The sequence below is a fragment of the Nothobranchius furzeri genome, chromosome 12 (genome assembly GCF_043380555.1).
Source record: "Nothobranchius furzeri strain GRZ-AD chromosome 12, NfurGRZ-RIMD1, whole genome shotgun sequence".
Taxonomy (NCBI): Eukaryota; Metazoa; Chordata; class Actinopteri; order Cyprinodontiformes; family Nothobranchiidae; genus Nothobranchius; species Nothobranchius furzeri.
This window is the reverse complement of record NC_091752.1, coordinates 63,967,262-63,986,368: the sequence shown is the minus strand read 5'-3', so window position 1 is coordinate 63,986,368 and position 19,107 is coordinate 63,967,262. Positions and strand designations below refer to the sequence as shown.

General features: G+C 45.3%; 1 protein-coding gene across 2 annotated transcripts in view; it reads right to left on the bottom strand.

Annotated features, from left to right (window-relative positions):
• Nucleotides 1-19,107, bottom strand: part of llgl1 (LLGL scribble cell polarity complex component 1) — a 78,987-nt gene that overhangs the window by 19,305 nt on the left and 40,575 nt on the right. The window contains exons 3-12 of one of the 2 annotated variants that reach the window (XM_054735234.2): nucleotides 17,395-17,476; nucleotides 17,153-17,313; nucleotides 16,814-16,960; nucleotides 11,026-11,188; nucleotides 10,789-10,924; nucleotides 10,419-10,473; nucleotides 7,511-7,665; nucleotides 7,191-7,411; nucleotides 6,605-6,672; nucleotides 4,628-4,802 (exon numbers count right to left, since the gene is read on the bottom strand). In XM_054735234.2, the coding sequence (XP_054591209.2) occupies nucleotides 4,628-4,802; nucleotides 6,605-6,672; nucleotides 7,191-7,411; nucleotides 7,511-7,665; nucleotides 10,419-10,473; nucleotides 10,789-10,924; nucleotides 11,026-11,188; nucleotides 16,814-16,960; nucleotides 17,153-17,313; nucleotides 17,395-17,476 (1,363 nt within the window). The remainder of the gene's footprint in view (nucleotides 1-4,627; nucleotides 4,803-6,604; nucleotides 6,673-7,190; nucleotides 7,412-7,510; nucleotides 7,666-10,418; nucleotides 10,474-10,788; nucleotides 10,925-11,025; nucleotides 11,189-16,813; nucleotides 16,961-17,152; nucleotides 17,314-17,394; nucleotides 17,477-19,107) is intronic. The other variant, XM_054735235.2, reaches the window with a different exon arrangement.

Here is a 19,107-nt window from a genome sequence, read left to right as displayed (position 1 = left end):
TGCTTGGACTGATGCAGGATTTAGGAAACACGTCTGCCTCTTTTCTTAACTTGGAAAAAAAACTTCCAGACAACAACTGAGTCCGTGTCGCGGACATTTTTCAGAGATCGTCTCTGCTGCGTGTGCCCGGTGGCACCGGAAACTTTACAAAAGTTGCGGTAAGCTATATTTTTAACATTTACGTAACATCTGTGCAGCGCTGAAAGCACCAGACAGAATAATTCTGTGCCCTAAGTCCCTAACAGTAGTTTATGAAAGTAGTCAGACAAACGAGAGGCACCTGGCTGCCGCTGGGAGAACGCTCCGTGTTCTCACTACTCTGTAAACAATCACAAACAACGTGTCTTACAGTTGAAAACAGAAGTTTAAGTTAAAACAGAAACACTCTGAAACTTTTCTGATGATTTTCTAAACAGTTCTGTCAGGGAATTCTACGTTTCTGAGACGAGTCTCTGTCTAACATCACATGCATTACTATCATTAAGCAGCGAGGTGTGTTGAAGCTGTCATCAGCTAAGGGGCGGATGCTTAAGTGCATCAGGGGCAGCGAGGAACGAGGAAGTTGTGATCAGGCTGGAGATCACACCAGATTTGCTGCTGCAGGCGGGAATCTGCGGGTCTGCAGCATCCCCTTATTAACGTGACATCAGGACTTCCCATGTAAGGAAGGTCCGCTCACCTGTTCGTCAGATCATTATTTCCTCGCCATGATCTTTTATCATCCCATCATCCTCCAGTCATCCAACTGGAACCAGTTAGTGTTCCTGATCATTCTCAGAATATGCCACGCCTGCTCTGGTGATAAAAGTTAGTACATTTACGTCCTAGATCATATCTGTGCCTGTTCTACTGTCATTTTGAAGGATTGTTATTTATGTGTTTTTACTACATTATGAGTAGAAATGCTAATAAAAACTCCCAATTATACAAACAAGTGAAACTGGAAAAATTAGAATCTGGAGAAAAGTCAAATTTATTTCAGTCATTCATCTAGACAGAGAGACTATTTAAAGGCTCAGGAACCCTTTGCAGGCGTTTTCGATTTGTAATTATAAATTTTAGTTGATTTGGGTTTTCTTTCATATCACACAGTGACATTTTTAGTTTACAGTAATAACCATGTCTAATGTTTGATTCTCTGTCTCATAATTTTAATTAAAAGTTTTACTTTGAGAGCACATTTTCCTGAACGAATAAAATGCGATTAATGTAGATTAATTAATTACAAAGCCTGTACTTAGATTAAATTTTTTTATCAAGTCCCAGCCCTAATATAGATATACACACATACATATATTTATATATATATACACATACATATATATGTATATATATCTGTATGTGTATATATATATATACATCTCCCCCCCCCCCCGACATACATGCCCAGCAATCTCACACATCCATCCGTCTGTTTCTCTTTCCCACACAGAGACAGAAATGGGAGGAATTGCAGTAGAATCCCTCTCACATGGAGTCTTTGAAAACTAAAGTAGGAGAAACTTGTTGCACACACACACACACACACACACACACACACACACACACACACACACACACACACACACACACACACACACACACACACACACACACACACACACACACACACACACACACACACACACACACACACACACACACACACACACACACACACACACACACACACACACACACACACACACACAAAGAAAGAGTGAGTCTGGTTTTCATTACAGCTGAGAAAAAAGGGAAGGGCTCCTCATCCCATATGAGAACCACATTCCTGAACATGCAGCTCTGTTACCAGGACATTCACAAGGAATCGTGTGTGTGTGTGTGTGTGTGTGTGTGTGTGTATAAAAAGAGGGCTGGATAGAGGTCGGATTGAAAAGAAAAGGGTAAAAACCAGGTTGTAAACTAGGGCCCGACCGATATTATCGGCCGATATTGGGGTCATTAACAGTATCGGCAATCGGCCAGGGCTGCGCAATGGCGCAGTAGTTAGAGCTGTTGCCTTGCAGCAAGAAGGTCATGGGTTCGATTTCCGGCCTGGGTTCTCTCCGGGTACTCCGGCTTCCTCCCACAGTCCAAAAACATGACTGTTAGGTTGATTGGTCTGTCCAAATTGTCCCTAGGTGTGAGTGTGAGTGTGCATGATTGTTTGTCCTGGGTGTCTGTGTTGCCCTGCGATGGACTGGCTCCCTGTCCAGGGTGTACCCCGCGACCCTACGTGGACAAAGCGGGTTCAGAAGATGGATGGATAGGCTATCGGCCAAAAAGACAACCGACATGGCCGATATTGCGCTACCTATCCAGCAGATGGCGCCAGCTTTATGAACTCATTGTGTGGCTCCACTCCTTTGAACTTTGAACACAAATTATTGTTTTGGAACTTTTTTTTTATTTACTCTTATTTATGTTTCTTATGTGCAATTATGTCCTGTCCAGGGTGAATAAGTTCACCAAGTTAACTTCCACAGAGTGTTACTTTGTTACAAAGCACAAGTATTACGTTTTATTTATTGCTGCATTTTTATTATTTTAATATTCTTACAGGGATCTTCTGTCCCTAAACGTGTGTGTGTGTGTTGTTAGATTTCCCAGAGTTAGCCAAGTCAGGAAAAACATTTTGTAACCAGTTGTTTTAGCATAAAGCAATGGAAGGGAAGGCTTGCATTCACCTACATAAAAAACACTACAATGTACGTGAATTCACTTACATTGTTTTATGCTAAACTCAGAAAACCAACTGCTGCCAGATCATATTGGGCTGGTTATAAAATGCTTTTTCTGACTTGTCTAACTCTGGGGAATCTTAAAGGGTCTTTACGGAGTTTTGAATTTTTATGCTCGCGATTGCCCCCTCAGGCCAAAAGCGTAACGGCAGCTTCAATAGTAGGCTCGTGCACGAGGCGCGCATGCTGTACGTGCACACTCCTTAACGAAAATAACAGCTGAGACAGTCAGCTTTGTGTGTGTGTGTGTGTGTGTGTGTGTGTGTGTGTGTGTGTGTGTGTGTCGGAGGACAGGAGAACACGCAGCTAAATAATGAAATACTTTGGTTCTGTATCTTTCTCTTCAGCACAGCCAACAAAGGTTTAAGATGGGTCAGTCCTCCTGCATGCTCAGATCATTCCCTTCCCTTGCTTGAAAAATTGTTCCAAAATGAAAGTTGAACCCACATCTTTTTTATCTGTGAATTCAATGCCCGTTCGGCAAGTCTCAAATAAAAATTTGGGCATCTTACTGTAAAAAAATATAGCATTAATCTAAAAAATAAACTCTAAATAAAGTTAAGTTCACATCCAGAATCAAACCCAGGTCTCCTGCACAAATGTCCAATGTCTTACTAGGTGAGCTAAAGCGCCCGTAACATCTTCTGTATCTGTAACATTTATATCCTTGATGACAGCTGAAACAACGTCAATCCAAAGAACGGTTCGGAGCGAAAATAGCTATTTTGTTGCTAATTTGCAGGAAATATCTAGAAGAAAGTAGCTAAGGGTCCTCAGAAATGTAGCTAGGTTCATCACTAGGCGTTAGGAACAGCGACAAAGTCGCTGAGTTGGCACTACCTCTCTCTCTGCTGCTAAAGCTACTGATAGCAAATGCTACGGGCTATGGCTGAGCGTGAACGCGCATGAAGCAGCCTGCTCGACCCGAGCAGCTCTCTTTTTCTGTGATTTTACAGAAAAACAGGCAATCACAGTAAAAATGCCAGGGCTCATTCTACAGGACCAGGGCATTGCAGGAGAATGTATGAAGAAGACATTTATTATTTCTATACATGTTTTGGCTGTCAAACTTCCATAATGCCCCTTTAACAAGACACAATTTTACCGAGTGGTGGAATATTCCTTTAAGTTAAAATGTATTTGTGGAAAACACAGTTTACAAGAAAAAACTTGAATGTTAGATTTATGCTGTGACTGAGTTTGTGTGTTCTGTTGTTTTTAGATCTGCTAAATAAATCTTATTTGCATTACTTGGAAACCCGAGTGAGTTATTGAGACCGTTCTTTGGTGTGTAATACAGAAATAAGTTTGCATCAAAAAGGCAGAGAATCTGTGCCTTAAGAAAGCTTAAGAAAAATTTTTATTTCTTTTTTGTGAGGGACATTTATCGGCCATTATATCGGCTATCGGCCTTTCTTAAAAGTTTTATATCGGTATCGGTCCCAAAAAAAGCATATCGGTCGGGCCCTACTGTAAACACACACTTATGCTCATTTTCATCATAAATCCTTTTCCTTCAATCTATGATCAAAGAAAAAAAAACTTATTTCTTAAATGCTGATCAAGTGCGTCTCTTCTCTTCGCATTCCCATCTCCAGTTTCCACTTCCTGTCTGCAAAAATTGCTCAAGCTCTTCATGCAACGCTGCATTCCAGTCAGGATTCAGCTCATTTGCATGCAGCTCTCCACAAAACATGGTTCGAACTCAAGCGGAGCGCAAGGTTTCAGCAACAAGAACAACAGGGCGGTTCTGTCCAAAACCAAACTTACGAAAACCATCTAAAGAGAAAGTGGGGCCACAGGTGTGTGTGTGTGTGTGTGACATAGATGTGCTGAGTCCAACACAAACCCTCGCCTGAACTCAGGAGATGAAACCTTCTACCTGACAGTTTCTCGTCGGGTCTCACCTTCCTGAACGGAGGCCACTCCTCCTCCAGCTGCAGGTCGGGGTCGCTGCTGGTGTCGTGGGGGTCATCACAGGGGTCACAGTCGGTGTGGAAGACGTTAGCTGTGCTGAGTTTGTACAGAGGAGTCAGAGCAACACCTGACGCATCCCAGAAGCGCACAGTGCCGTCCTCATGTCTGGAAAGGCCAGATTTAAAATCAGTCTTCAGATCGTCGGTGAGGTGATGTTTACCAGCTGTGCTGAAGACCCGCTTCATTTACGCTCTGCAGGTTTAAAGCTACACTTGAGAGCTGGGGAAGACATTTTGATATTTTCTGATGATCCAGTGCTGGTACTGATAGATCTGTAAATGTGCTCATCGGGATCACACAAGTTCTAGCGTTCCTCCACTTCTACAGGTCCAGGTCACGAGGCCAGCCTGTCCTCTCCCTGGTCACTTCCAGTTGGACCCCAGGGCATTCCCGGAGATATTTAAACCCCTGCTGATGTTATAATGATGTTTTTAGTAATCCCTCCAGCATTGTCCTGAGTTCCAAGTGGTGCTCGCTGCAGAACCACAAAGGCGGACCTGCACCAGAGTCAGCCCCGCCCATTCCATCAGAGTCAGTCCGATTCCTTCCAGTTGTCAGACTTGATAGCAGACTGGAACCAAAGAGGGTGTTCTAGCTAGTATCATCTAAAATGCAAGCTTGAGGACGGAGTTGAGAAGTTAATTGAACAGTTTTTGTAAAGGTTCCATATAATTAAAAATCTAACTTTTGGAACTTTTTACCATGTTATGTTGTCATTTCCTCCTAAGAAACACGTCAAAGCCATTTTTGGCCTCATTCACGCATTTTCCTCCCATCTCAGCTTCTATTTGGTCTCCTCCCCCGAAGCGGGTCTTGTCTTGGTTCTCAAATCTGGATATTCTGTGAATTTTCTGACAAATTATTTCTGAAATGTCTTCTACTGAGACACCGCCGGAAAAACCATACATCCCATCCCGTACATCAGGTTCGCCTCCCAGTAGCGGCAGTTTATAACCCCTTTCTTCTTCTGTAGCTACACTTGCCAGAACCATGTTTACAACCATTTATTGGTATACCGTTTACAATATAATGACCAGGGATGTGTATTTTTGAAATTCTGGCGATACGATACATATCACAATACAGGGGAGACGATACGATATATTGCGATACATTCAGTCAGACATTACAAGCAATTTTTTTTACTGAATTTATTGTAAGAATGTTCAATAAAAAGTCCAAACTGATACGTAACGTGTTTAACATGAGGTATCTGAACCATGATGGAGGGATTTACAGTTCAATGGTGGAAACAAAACCCATTGCACACTGCTGCTGACTCTGGTGCAGCTCCGCCTTTGTAGTTCTGCAGCGAGCACCCTCTCGACCCATGGGCATTGCCCATACACGTCCCTCTTGAGACGGCCAGAGGCATGCGGACCAGACACCTGAACCACCTCAGCTGGCTTCTCTCAGCGTGAAGGAGCAGTGGCTCTACTCCAGATGTTCGAGTTCCTCATCCTGTCTCTACTGTGGAGCCCGATCACCCTACTGAGCGGGTTGTTACCCACAGCTCATGACCACAGGTGAGGGTCTGGTGCTCTCTGGCTTAGCTCAAATGGACCGGTCCAACAGCCACATCACTGAAGATGCTGTCGACACCCACCCAGACACTTAAACTCCTCCACAGACTCAAAGTTAAACTGAATTATGGTCAGGATAAAAACCACATTGCTCCTCCCCTCCAGCACCTTGGAGAGCACATTTCCAGGGAGGCTGAGGAGTGTGATCCCCCTGGATCTTCATCATGGGGACCTCTGACCATCTGCCACTCCACAGGCACCACCCCCAATGCCCATGCAGAAACGTGTAAACAGGACAGTCCTACAGTATCCAAAACCAGCCCCGGATACAATAGGAATCGCATGTGTGTGTGTGTGTGTGTGTGTGTGTGTGTGTGCACAAACCCTGTCAATAGCAACTCTTGCCGTTTGGGTGGAGGTGCCAGATTCTTCCCTCCACAAATCGGCCAGCTCTGCACAACCAGAAACAAAATGATGGTCAGCGTTATTCATCTATGTACTCAATTTATCTGGACTGCTGCAACAACAACAACAACAATAACAACAATAATAATAATTAATCTTGTGTTGTTTGCAGGTTTTAGACTCTGCTATGCTAACAGTGACTGTAGTTTGGCTGCACAGAGAAACCATGAGTCATCAACTCAACAGCTGCTTGTGTGTGTGTGTGTGTGTGTGTGTGTGTGTGTATAATCTGCCACTGATCAAACAGCTGATCGAAGCTAAAGACTCTAAAGCCTTTAACTGCTTACATTTGCTCTTTAAGGGCACACACACACACACACACACACACACACACACACACACACACACACACGCACGCACACACACACACACACACACAGACAGCAGCTATGTGTTCTCTCATCTTCTCGACCAAGCTTAGCAGGTTTTAACTAGTCCGGTTACCAACTACCTGATCAAACACCTAAAACAGTTAAAAACACACACACAAGCACTGCTCTACGACCGTGTGTGTGTGCTGCTGGTCCCGCTGAGCTCTGCCAGCGTTGACTAGCCTCTCCCACAGCTTGGGGGGGACGCTGGAGATGTGGCAGGAGCAGGTGATGGCCGAGGAGTGAAGAGGAGCGAGGTAGGGAGTAGGCACGGCGGGCCAGCCGGGCGTCTGCAGGTCGATCACTACCAGCTCCTCTTCTAGCAGCACCACCAAGGCTGATGGGTCGTCGAACTCTGAGGGGAGGAGGAAGAGGAAGGTTAGGAGATTCCTGACTGGAAGAGGAGGAGGATGCTTCCGTAAAGCCGGAGACACATCGATGATGTCGGTCACACCTTTCTCGGGCTCTGTGCTGTGGACGGTGAAGAAGTCGATGACTCGAGACGTGAAGTCCAAAGTGACGTGGTCTTTGTCCTGCTGGACGGTCAGACAGTGTCGGTCTCCGTAGCTGGCCCTGGGCATCCCGCCACTGTACAGCAGCACTGGGGAGCTGAGACACAATACGGGTTCAGAACCTTCTGGAAAAAGGCGCAAGCTTAAAGGTTTTAATATTTCAGGATGGAAACGATGGAACTTAAACAACAACAAAAGGTTATTTTACAGATTTCACCAGAACAACCATAACTCCATGGTTTCCAACGTCGTCTTTAACCAGCTTAGTGCTGTGTCTGCTGCAGTCCCGCCCCGCCTCTGCACAATAATGTTCATTCAGACAGGCCATGAAAAACGGAAATGTTCCGGACTCTGTCCGTAAGACCTTTCTGTCTGAATACAAACATCCGGATAACGTGTTCCGGAATTTATCCGGACGAAGCCCCTAGTAACAGGTCCGGAATTGTTACGGACAGGGTGGCTGCTTCAGACTGGTGAGGTAAAGTTCCGGACAAGGGGGAGGAGGAGGGGACCGGGGGACGCTGTGCGCACCTAGGTAGCTCGCTCCTGTAGCATGCGGCGAACCACGGCAGCTCGCCTCCTACGGTACCGCCTAGACGCGCGACGGAGCGCTTCACACCGCTTCAGTGATTCCTTTAACCATTGAGCTTCATCATCCAGGTCTCTTATGCGTCTTCGTGTGCGCAGATTTATGCTTAAGCGCCTCGTGATTTTTATCTTGAGAGGCGCTATAGAAATGATATTTTCTTCTTCTTCTTCTTAACATAAGTCCGATTCTCCCCCCACACCCCCCACCCCACCCCCCAGCCGCCGTCAGACTTCTGGAACTTTTCCCTGCTGTGTGAACGCAGCCGAAAGGACAAGTTCTGGTACAAAAGTGGTGTGTCTGAAAACACAGTTCCGGTTAAAAACCGGATTGAATTGTCCACAAATGTTCCAGAATGTCAGTCTGAAAAGGGTTAACTAATTACTTTTAGGGAAGGAAAGATGGAGCGCGAGATCAACAGGCGGATTGGTGCTGCGTCTGCAGTGATGCGGGCGTCGTACCGGTCTGCCGTGGTGAAGAGAGAGCTGAGCTGGAAGGCGAAGCTCTCGATTTACCCTCGTCTATGGTCACGAGCTTTGGGTAGTGGCCGAGAGAACGAGATCACAGATACAAGCGGCCGAAATGAGTTTTCTCCACAGGGTGTCTGGTGTCTTAGAGATAGGGTGAGAAGCTCCGTCATCTGGGAGGGGCTTGGAGTAGATTTGCTGCTCCTCAAGAGGAGACAGTTGAGGTGGCTGGGTCATTCAATTCAATTCAAAGATACTTTATTAATCCCAGAGGGAAATTAGAGTTTCAGTACACATACATGGGCAAAGACAAAGACACATGACAAGAATTGGTGACTGTGGTCATTCGCAACCCTGAGTCGCGCTACCGTAATAGAGATCAGAGGGTTACATGAGGATTGAGTCAGGTGGAGGAAACAAAAGGCACATTAGAGTTACCCTCCACAGGGAGGGCAGCTTTGCTCTGCAAAAAAACACCTCAGACAGAAATGCAACAGACTTCAGACATCACACAACATAAGTGTCCACTAGGTGGGGTGGTAGGGTTTGGGACTCTCCTCACATCAGTGAACGCAGCCACTATGAGCAGCGCTCGTCACCTCGGTCTGGACAGGTGGAGGAGGTCGTTGGGTTTAGAGGGCACAGTGACTCCTGGAACGATTCAGTGGTATTCACAGCTCGCAGTCCCACCTAGGCTGGGATGGGGAGACAGAGATGCCATGGCGATGGCGGCATTCCACATTTCTTCTGAGGTCTGGGGGTGGGGATTCGTTTCAGCCTCACAGGCTCAAAGGGCACCAGATTCAGATAAGAAATTGTTTTGGGGCCAGACAGAGATGATTTCTTCTCCGTCTTAAAGTTCCGTTGGTCCTCAACCTCTCAAAATCCAATAATGGCGTAAATTAATCTATCCCAATCCGTGCTGATTCGTCTACTCGCTCCTTGATCTCATCCATCTTTTGTGCCAACTCGTGGATCTCAGCCAAAGTTCCAAGCTTATGACTCATCTCGACAATCATATGAGTCTGTGCATTCACAGCGCGGTGTAATCCATCCCTGAGCTCCGGGAAACAGCCAATATTCCTCGACAGCTTGTTAATTTTCCGGTAGGCCAGGTAACCGCTCAGGCCAAAAAGCAAGAAACCTGACACCAACACCACAAATATCCAGACGTCTTCAGAATCCTCTACAGACAGTTGAGAGAGGCAGATCAGGTTCCACTGTTTCCAGGAGTCCATGATATGCCCAGCTGGCTCTGTCCCAGAGGGGCATCCGGGAGCCCCTTCTCCCGTTCTCATCATTGAAAAAATGTTGTCAATCGTGTTGAGAGACCAACTGACCAGATCCATTTTTAATTATTTCCAGTTTCCAGAAAAAATGCAGAAAGCGCCGTCCACCCAAAGACAGGACAAAGAGCCTTGGGATGAGGAGGGAGGGAGAGGAGAAAAAAAAAGCGTCTGTACTCTCCAAGAGTTGGAAGTTTTTTTCAGGTCAGGATGCCTCCTGGATGCCTCCCTGGTGAGGTTTTCCGGGTACGTCCAACCAGGACGAGACCTAAAGGGAGAGCCAGACACGGTGGAGGGACTATGTCTCTCGGCTGGCCAGGGAACACCCTGGGATTCCCCCGGAAGAGCGGGCCCAGGTAGCTTGGGAGAGGGAAGTCTGGGCGTATCGACTTAGGCTACTGCCCCCGTGACCCGACTCCGGGTAAGCCGAAGAAAATGGATGGAAAAAGGGCCTTGTAGTGAGATCTGAGCTCCAGCACAACACCAGAATGAACGTCCTCAGGACACTCACCCAGTCTGGGACGTCCTCCATAAGATCTTGTTGATGGCTTTACAAGGAAACGGACCTGGAACAAAAAAGAAAGCACAAAAGTTACTAAATATCAAAATCCTTGGTGTACTTTTTTAACCGACGATCAAATGTGAAGTAAATACTAATTAAATTTAAAACCAGCCCTTCCCACAGATCTGATCCAGATGTTTGTTTAGATTCTTTTTAACGCCTTTCAAAACAAACTGCAGGAACGCCATTTCTCCTCACCGAGACAACGCAGACAGCAGCTCATCGAGCAGCCGAGTTCACGTTTTTCACCAGGCGTTCCTCTCAAGCAAGAGTTAAAACACAACAAGCAGTGTGACGTGTGCATGCGCGCTCTTCTCACCGTATGGGATGGTGGAGGACACTGGCTGGTGACTGCAAGGGTTGCCACCGGTAACGGCCCACACTGAATAGCCTCCATCGTTATGAGAACTGACAAATGAGCTCCCAGATCGTTCCCACACCAGGCTCTCCAGCTGCTGCAGAAGATTTAGACACACACACACACACACACATGCATCACTCAAAGCTGACACATCAAACAATAATTATCTGCATTTTTTGAAAACATGAATGAAACCTGTTTGCCGAGGAACAGCTGGTCAGCCTGATGGGTGCTCAGATCCCACAGGACCACCAAACCTCGGCTGTAGCCAATCAGAATCTTCCCTGGCTGCCGGGGGTGTTCCTGGAGAGATTCCACTGGTCCTAATGATTTTCCACATCTGTATTCATCCGGCAGCCTGGAGAGGAAGAAACAGAAAAAACATCTTCAGCTTTTCCATAAGAAGACAGTTTGACTGCCGTCGGTTGTTTACTCGCAACGGCGCGACACTGAGCCATCACACACCTCTTCCTCTGGACCGTGCGGGTATTCACTGATCATCTGTGACTGGCGGTTGCTAGGCAACAAGCACGATTGATTTACAGGATTCCAGTCAAACAGAAACCTTTTAAATGAGTAAGCAACATAATTAGAGGCAGAGCGATCAATAATTAATTGGATCTGCTTGTCTTTTTTTTTTAAACCAGCTGTGATTCTTGGACTTACTGAGCTAATTAAAGATGTATGGTCAGCTGGGTGCTTTGTTTCTGCACTACCCCGGAAAAAATGACTTTAATTACACACTCGACCAGTCTGAGTAAACGCCAGAGTCATTATCTAGATGACATCATCATCATCATCTCATGGAGCATCGCAGATATGAGCTAAAGCTTTATTAATTTGACCCAGAGGTGACTCTCACTCACCGTAAGTAATGGAGTAAATCACCTCCCATTTAAAGTCAAAGAGGTTATAATATTAAACTGCTGCACTTACGAGCCTTTGGCAAAGAGTTAGCATTGTTAGAATTGCTATAGATGCAGTGTTTGCTACATCACGTCGGACAGACATTACTGACATGCTTTAATAATTTCCGACGAAAAACTTCAAATTGTCGGACATCTTGACCGAAGTTCCTCCATTCTTAAAGCTGTTATAGCGAATCAGCAAAAAAGTTAGGGTTCGAACACAAACGTGGTCATGAAACACTCACCCCTCCCCTCGGGTATTTTGCTTGAGCCATGTCCGCCGAAACTGGATACCAACATTGCCAGAGGAAACGAAATAGTGCTTAACGCCAGTTGCCGTTTTCCAGGTCCAAAAGTACCAGTTTTTACTGCCTTAGTTATGTTTATGTTTATTTATTTAGCAGACGCTTTTATCCAAAGCGACTTACAATTTATAACCTATAGGGCATGTTGTGATCTGTGGGGGAAACCGGAGTACCCGGAGGAAACCCACGCATGCATGGGGAGAACACGCAACTCAACGCAGAAAGGCCGCAGCAGAGTTTCGAACCTGCGACCATCGTGCTGCGAGGCAACAGTGCTAACCACTGCACCACCATGTTACAGTAGTCTTACACTCAGTAATTCCTGGTTAGCATTTTTAGCTACCCAAAATAGCTAAATATTTCAGTTATTCAGAAGAATAGCTAGAATTAGGCCGTTTCTTTCACGCAAACATCTGGAGACTGTCATCCACGCCTTCATTATGCAGGCATCAAGCAGGCCTCCATAGCGAAACTGCAGAAGGTCCAAAATACAGCAGCCAGGTTACTGACTGGTACCAGGAGATCTGAACACACCACACCCGTCTCGGCATCCCTACACTGGCTTCCAGTCTCCTTTAGAATTTCGTTTAAAGTTCTGGTGTTTGTTTTTAAATGTTTAAATCAGTTGGCAACACGATATCTATCGGATCTGATCCATCCTTATGTTTCCTCAAGGAACCGTCGGTCAGCACAGCAAGGACTGCTGGTCGTTCCCAAACAGACAAAAATCTCGAGGGGGTCGTGCTTTCTCGGGACTGGGGCCGAGGCTCTGGAATGAGCTACCTACATGTGTCAAACAGGCCACCATGCTCGGCTATTTTAAGAGCCGTCTGAAAACACACCTTTATTCTTTGGCTTTGAGTGGAGTCTTGTTAATGGGTGGCTTTGCACTTTTTGCTCCCCCACCTAGATTTTATCTACAGTGATCCCTCGCTACTTCGCGGTTCGTTTATCGCGGATTCACAACTTCGCGGATTTTTTCTTTGGAGATTTATTCAAGGGAAATTCGCCGATTCGCGGAATTTTTCACCGATTCGCGGTATTTTTCTGTCATGTTTTGGGGTAAGTGTCTAACCCAAGACATACAGAATCAGACTCGAGTCGAGGTAAACGATAAACAATAATTTTATTTCTTTAATGATGAGGAAAACTGAGGGCGCACTGGTGATCCAGCAGAGGGTAAACCAGGAAGTGGCAAAATGCGGAAGTTCAGGGTGAATGTGGAGGGGAGTTGAGCCGGGGTGATATCCAGAGGCAAATTGTAGATTTCCAGGTGGCAGAGTAGACGGATGAGGACGACGAGGACGAGGTAACGGAGAGGGAGCGTGAGCACGGTGGAGAGCGGGACGCCAGAGCGGAGTTGGTATCCAGGCAGCGAACCGGTGAGTATCCAGAAGTCTCCAAGACAGGAGCGAATCCGGAGGAGAAGCGAGTCAGGCAGTAGTTAATCATCCGGCGTCGTATCTGGATAACCGTCCTCCTTTTAAAGCCGTCCCGCTGATCAGGCTGATGAGGATCAGCTGCGCTCCCTCTCCTGTTAAATAAATACTGTAAATATGGTGTCCCTACTTCGCCGGATTTTCACCCATCGCGGCCAGGTCTGGAACGCATCTACCGCGATTGTCTTTTGTTGTCCATCAATTCAAATGGAAAAACCTCTCACACCAGTGATGAGTGGAGGACCCAGGGAAGTGCGGCAGTTTGGTGAGACCAACAGCCAGCTGGTCCAATAGCTGCTTTTGGGTCCAAACGTGTTACAGCTATAGAGCTCCGGGAGTTGACGTCACGTCTCTCCCGGCATGCAACAGTTCAAATCGAAACAGCGCCATATTGGCAGGCAGAAGCCGGCAGCTGGGCCATTTGTTATTGTCAGAAAACTCAATCAAACGGGAAATATGGTAGATTCCTGTTGTGCCCCAGGATAACAGAACAGACGCGGACGACATAAGGGATGAGCCATCTACAGGATTCCCCGAGATCCGGAACGCCGCAAACGTTGGATCATTGTAATAAAACTCGCTAGTGACCGGGCTAAAATGAAGCTGTGGGATCCCGAGAGTAAAGGTTTTCGCCTCTGCAACGACCGCTTCATATCAGGTACTTAAACCAACGTTTCCTCAACTGTGTATGGTATTTATTTTAAATGCTTTTATTATGATTCTTAGTGGGCTTCCTAAACTTATTTTGGCGTGGCTTTTTCTGTCTTATTACTCACAGCAACAAGTAAACAGCACGTAAAACGTTGCCACGTGAGTTCTGCGTGCTGCCGTTTACGTGTTTTATGATCACAGCAATTAACCGGCTAAGCTGTATTTCATTTTTAAGCAATGGTTGATCAATTGTCAGATCACACATAAAAAGTACTTTGGATTGCTATTATCTGTCTCACCGAGACAGATCTCAGACAGATCCTGAGACGCTCCTGCCTGACACATTTATTCTATTCACGGAAAAAAATCAAACTAGTGATTTCTCTTGGCGTTCAGTTTATACATTCAAACAGCACAGCACTCTATTTAAACTTCTTACATGTAAATCTGTTATTTGTCCATCCATCCATCCATTTTCATCCGCTTATCCCGAGTCGGGTTGCGGGGGCAGTAGCTTGAGAGGCCCAGACTTCCCTCTCCCCAGCCACTAGGGCCAGCTCCTCCGGGGGAATCCCAAGGCGTTCCCTGGCCAGGTCCGCTCCGACAGCTTCTGGCGTTTTTAAAAAGTATCCCAGGGGCACGGTAAGGGTCGGATATGTTTAGTCTATTTCATTTCTGACTATATAAAACGATTTCTTCGGTTTTAAAGTGTGAAGTAAACTCCGACGAAGTAAAATCCAAGCCGATCCCGTTCTTTTTGTTTACCTTTGTTGCCTGCCAACATGGCGTCTACTCTGAGTCACGTGACGTCCGGAGCTCTATACTGTGTTAGAAGGTTGTTAAAAAATGTGAAGAAAATGCTTTAAGCTAAATCGTTTTCCAAATTTGCTACAAAAGCTTCAAATAGATACAAATCTGAAGCAAGCGAGGACATTGTCCTACGTGGTTCAAAAATGTCCTGCATGACACGCCCACATCTACCAGTTTGGTAGGCGTGGCTCAAAGGTTCTCACAAACACTGTAGATGACATCATAAATGAGCCCTGTCCAAAGAAATAGTTTATATCCAACAGGACTGATAAGCTAACGGCTAGATCAAACTGTATTATTTCCCTTTTTAAAAACGACTCAATCTAAAAACTTTCACGGTGACACATTAATCTATAAAACTCTGTTTCTCCAAACAGAAGGCTTTCAGTAACACTTTGTAATTATTTACTTCTAACTTTTACTCACTTTAAAGTGACCCTTTAGTTCAGTTTTGTTCACTTCACACTTGTGTCAGACGCAAAGTCAAAAAGGTAAATATGGATAATTAACTTGAAAGGAAATCTGGGATCCTATCAGCCGTTAAATTACAAAATAAAAAAAAAGATATTACCAAACGATCATATGATAATGAAACAAACAGATTTATTGAACCATTTCTCTAATTCTTCAAAAAGCAGACACATCCGTCTTTCCTTCATGGAACATGAACCCTTTAAACCTGACCTGCCTGCTGCTGTTAGGATCAACAAAGCTGTGTGTGTGTGTGTGTGTGTGTGTGTGTGTGTGTGTGTGTGTGTGTGTGTGTGTGTGTGTGTGTGTGTGTGTGTGTGTGTGTGTAACGTTTAGTCTAACGGGACACACACTGAGATGCCCTGTGAAGAAGATGAAAGTAAAAGGATTGAAAAACAAACTGGGAAACAAAATAAAATAAACGGAGTTTTTCTAAACTGGTCTCGAGCAAAAAAATCTAAACATGCAAAACGTTTTTGTCACTTTGATTGAAACTCTTACTGATGACAGCCAGTAAATTAAAAGTCTTGTTAAAAAAAAGGAAATCTTATTCCTTGAAAAGCTTTATCCAGTCATCATGAACTTAACTCGTTCACTGCAAATGACGACTTTCGTCATTTGCATGCTTTTACTGTGTGGGCGTCGGACGAGCCCCCGCACTGTGAGAACAAACATCTCAGCTCTAAAGCCGATCTTCTTCCGCATACATCACATGATCAGGAAGCAGAAAATCCATGTGTTAGGAGATCGTTTTGGGCCGCTGCTGTAAAAAAAAGTGAGAAGAGAACCGGAAAAGCTTCTGCCGATCACAGTTCAACAACGGATTACGAAAGAACAGATAACGCTCGAAACACGCGGATTCTTCCTGATGTGAGAGGTGAGTCTCTGCTTTGTTTTGGTTGTTTTGGCGTCGACATCATCCTAGCGCGCAACGTTCTGTTCCGCTTAAAAAAAAAACCAGTAATAATGGTGAGAAACGCTGGCAGCAAAGGGCTTTACCGATCAGGAAATGAGTGGCAGCGAATGAGTTCATGATTGGATCATAACCCATCCACCACGCGTTCCTCCCCCTCTGCGTGGCTTGGAGCAGTTAACCAGGTGAAGCCGGAGCTGGGCTGCCTCGTGTCACGGACAGAATGACTCCAGTTAGCTCTTTTTTTCTTTGCAAAGACGCTTCGGCTCACGAATCGATGTTGAGAATTTTGGGGGCGGGGGGGGGGGGGGGGGGTTATCAAAATGTAGCACCAGAAGTGTGTGTGTCAGAATCAGAAAGGTGTGTGTGTTGGCAGATGTTTTTCTAAATTCACAGATGCTTGGTTGATCACACGACAATCTCTGCGTACTACAACTTTGTGGGTATTTTTAAACCATTTCTATTTTCTCATAAATACGGCCTCACCTCTGTGTGATCTGATCCTGGAACAGCGTCTGGTTCCCCAGCAGAGAGAGGCGAGGCAACTCCACAAAGTAAACTCCTCCTCCTTCTGTCCCAATGCACAACAGGTCACATGACTTGAGCAAGAGGAGGACCGTCACTCGCGTAGCACTGGGTTAAAAACAATAAGGTTGCAGAAGAAGACAGAGGTAAACGTTAAGGAGCTCTGTGTTTTGTTCGGTTTTTGCTTCCTTTGAGTAACCGCCATCAGCATAAACTTAAATGTTGAAGACGATCCAATCAGAGCAAAGAAGTGAAAAACATAATGATGTCCAAGTTTTTTAAAGTATAAAAGATTCATACCTGCAGCTTTCAATGCCAGGCCTTCCAGGGAGGCTGTAGCTGTCCACTTGTTTTAGAGAGACCACACCCTCTTTCTTAGCCCCTCCCACTTCCTTTGGAGGTCCGGCGACCAGCTCCCACAGATGAATCGTGTTGTCATCCAGCAGAGACAGAAGACGACACTAGGGGGAAGGCAGAATCACGTCTCAGGTGTTCGATGAACTCGAGTTTCTGTTTTTCAAAGACTCTTTGAGTCGACTCACCTGACCAGGCAGGAAGTGAATCTGCGTGACAGCAGAGGTCTCTTTGTGGAGTCCTGTGAACTCCACACCAGGTGCTCCATAACTGAAAGGATCCCGTCAAGGAAATCTACAAACCGAGCTGCGCGATATCGGAAACACTTACAGCTTTTTTCATAACCCTGCAACGTTAAAAAACACAGGAAAGTCCACCGGATGAGTTCAAGCACACTCCTGCCATCCTGCTGGTGATGAACCTGCTGAACACGTAACACGCGTGGTAAACCGCGTTCTTCTGGGTTCATCAGCAGTTTTCCCACATGAAAAACAATCATAAATGTAGATACAGTAAATTTTTCTCGAACTAATCGGAAATATAAAATAGCTCACTGAAGCCGAACAGAGACGTCGTCTTTTTTTATGTCCACAAGAGTCCTATTAATGTCCTCCAATAAAGTAGCTGTTTCACAATGTTTACAGTCCAACGTAATAAACCACTGAAAACCTTTTAATTTTCCTTCAGATGAGTCTCTTTCATACAAAGTTTTCCTCACGGCCTCCGTTAGCATCCTCATATTAGCTTCTGAATCTTGCAGCGCCCCCTGTGAGGTGTAGCTTCTGATCCACATCTTACCTGATCCAACAGGTTTTGGAACCTTCAACATTAGATGAGCACACGATGAGTTAGGGCTGGGCGATGTGGCCTAAAATCAATATCACCATACATTGAGGATTCACCTCTATAACCAGGTGTGCACAGAAGTGGTCCGCAGGTGCGCATGCGCTGTCAAAATAAACAACGCGCACCTGGAAAAAAGCTGCAGCACGCATTCGCGCACCTAAGACTTTGTGGAGGAAGGAAGACATTTCTGGAGCATTTTAAAGATGTCCAAGAAGCAAGCTCCATTAAGTAATTATTTTGGTGTTCCTCCGCCTCCAAAAAAACGTCAGACTGAGTCGGAACCGCAAAAGAAAAGAGTATTCGCGGAGAAGTGGCTGCAGGAGGTCAGCTGGCTTCAAACAAACGATGAACGCACAGAGATTTGGTGCAGATCATGCCGTGAAAATCCCACCCTCGCAGACAAAAACAGCGCCTTTTACATAGGCACTAGAAACTTCAATCACCCAGCGTTTGATAAACATACCAACAGCAGAGAACGCAGTCAGGACCGTGATGAGGATGATGAGAGTCTGTAGAAATAAAAACGGCATTTATGCCATTTAAAAAACAAAATTACTATTTCAGAGCACTGAAGTTAAGCGATTTGAAATTTATATTATTTGATTTTTGTTTTCACAAAAGCAGCACATTGTGTTTTACATTCAGACAATTCAGTCATGTTAGTTGAAAACTAGAAGGTTTAAGTTAAGCGGGCAATATATACCTGTTGTACTTATTGTTTTCCAGACAAAATCTAAATATGTTGCATCGTCTACGCGTTACTCTGTTTTGTTCCTATTGTGAGTTAAGAATTAAGTGCATTAAAAATGTGAGGACCAAGCAGCAACCATAGGTTCTCCCCTGAGTACCAACCCAAAAATATTATGTGCACCCCTGTCTATAACGATAAATGGACGACAACTACAGGTATGCGAGGAAACAAAAGTTGTCCACTAGATGGGGCTGTCACGTGTATTACACATTTTTACGTTACTCAAGGTGGCACAGCTTCTTAAAGGGACATGAACGCTGCCAACATACCAGGGATGGACAGTATATCGGCATCAATATCGGTA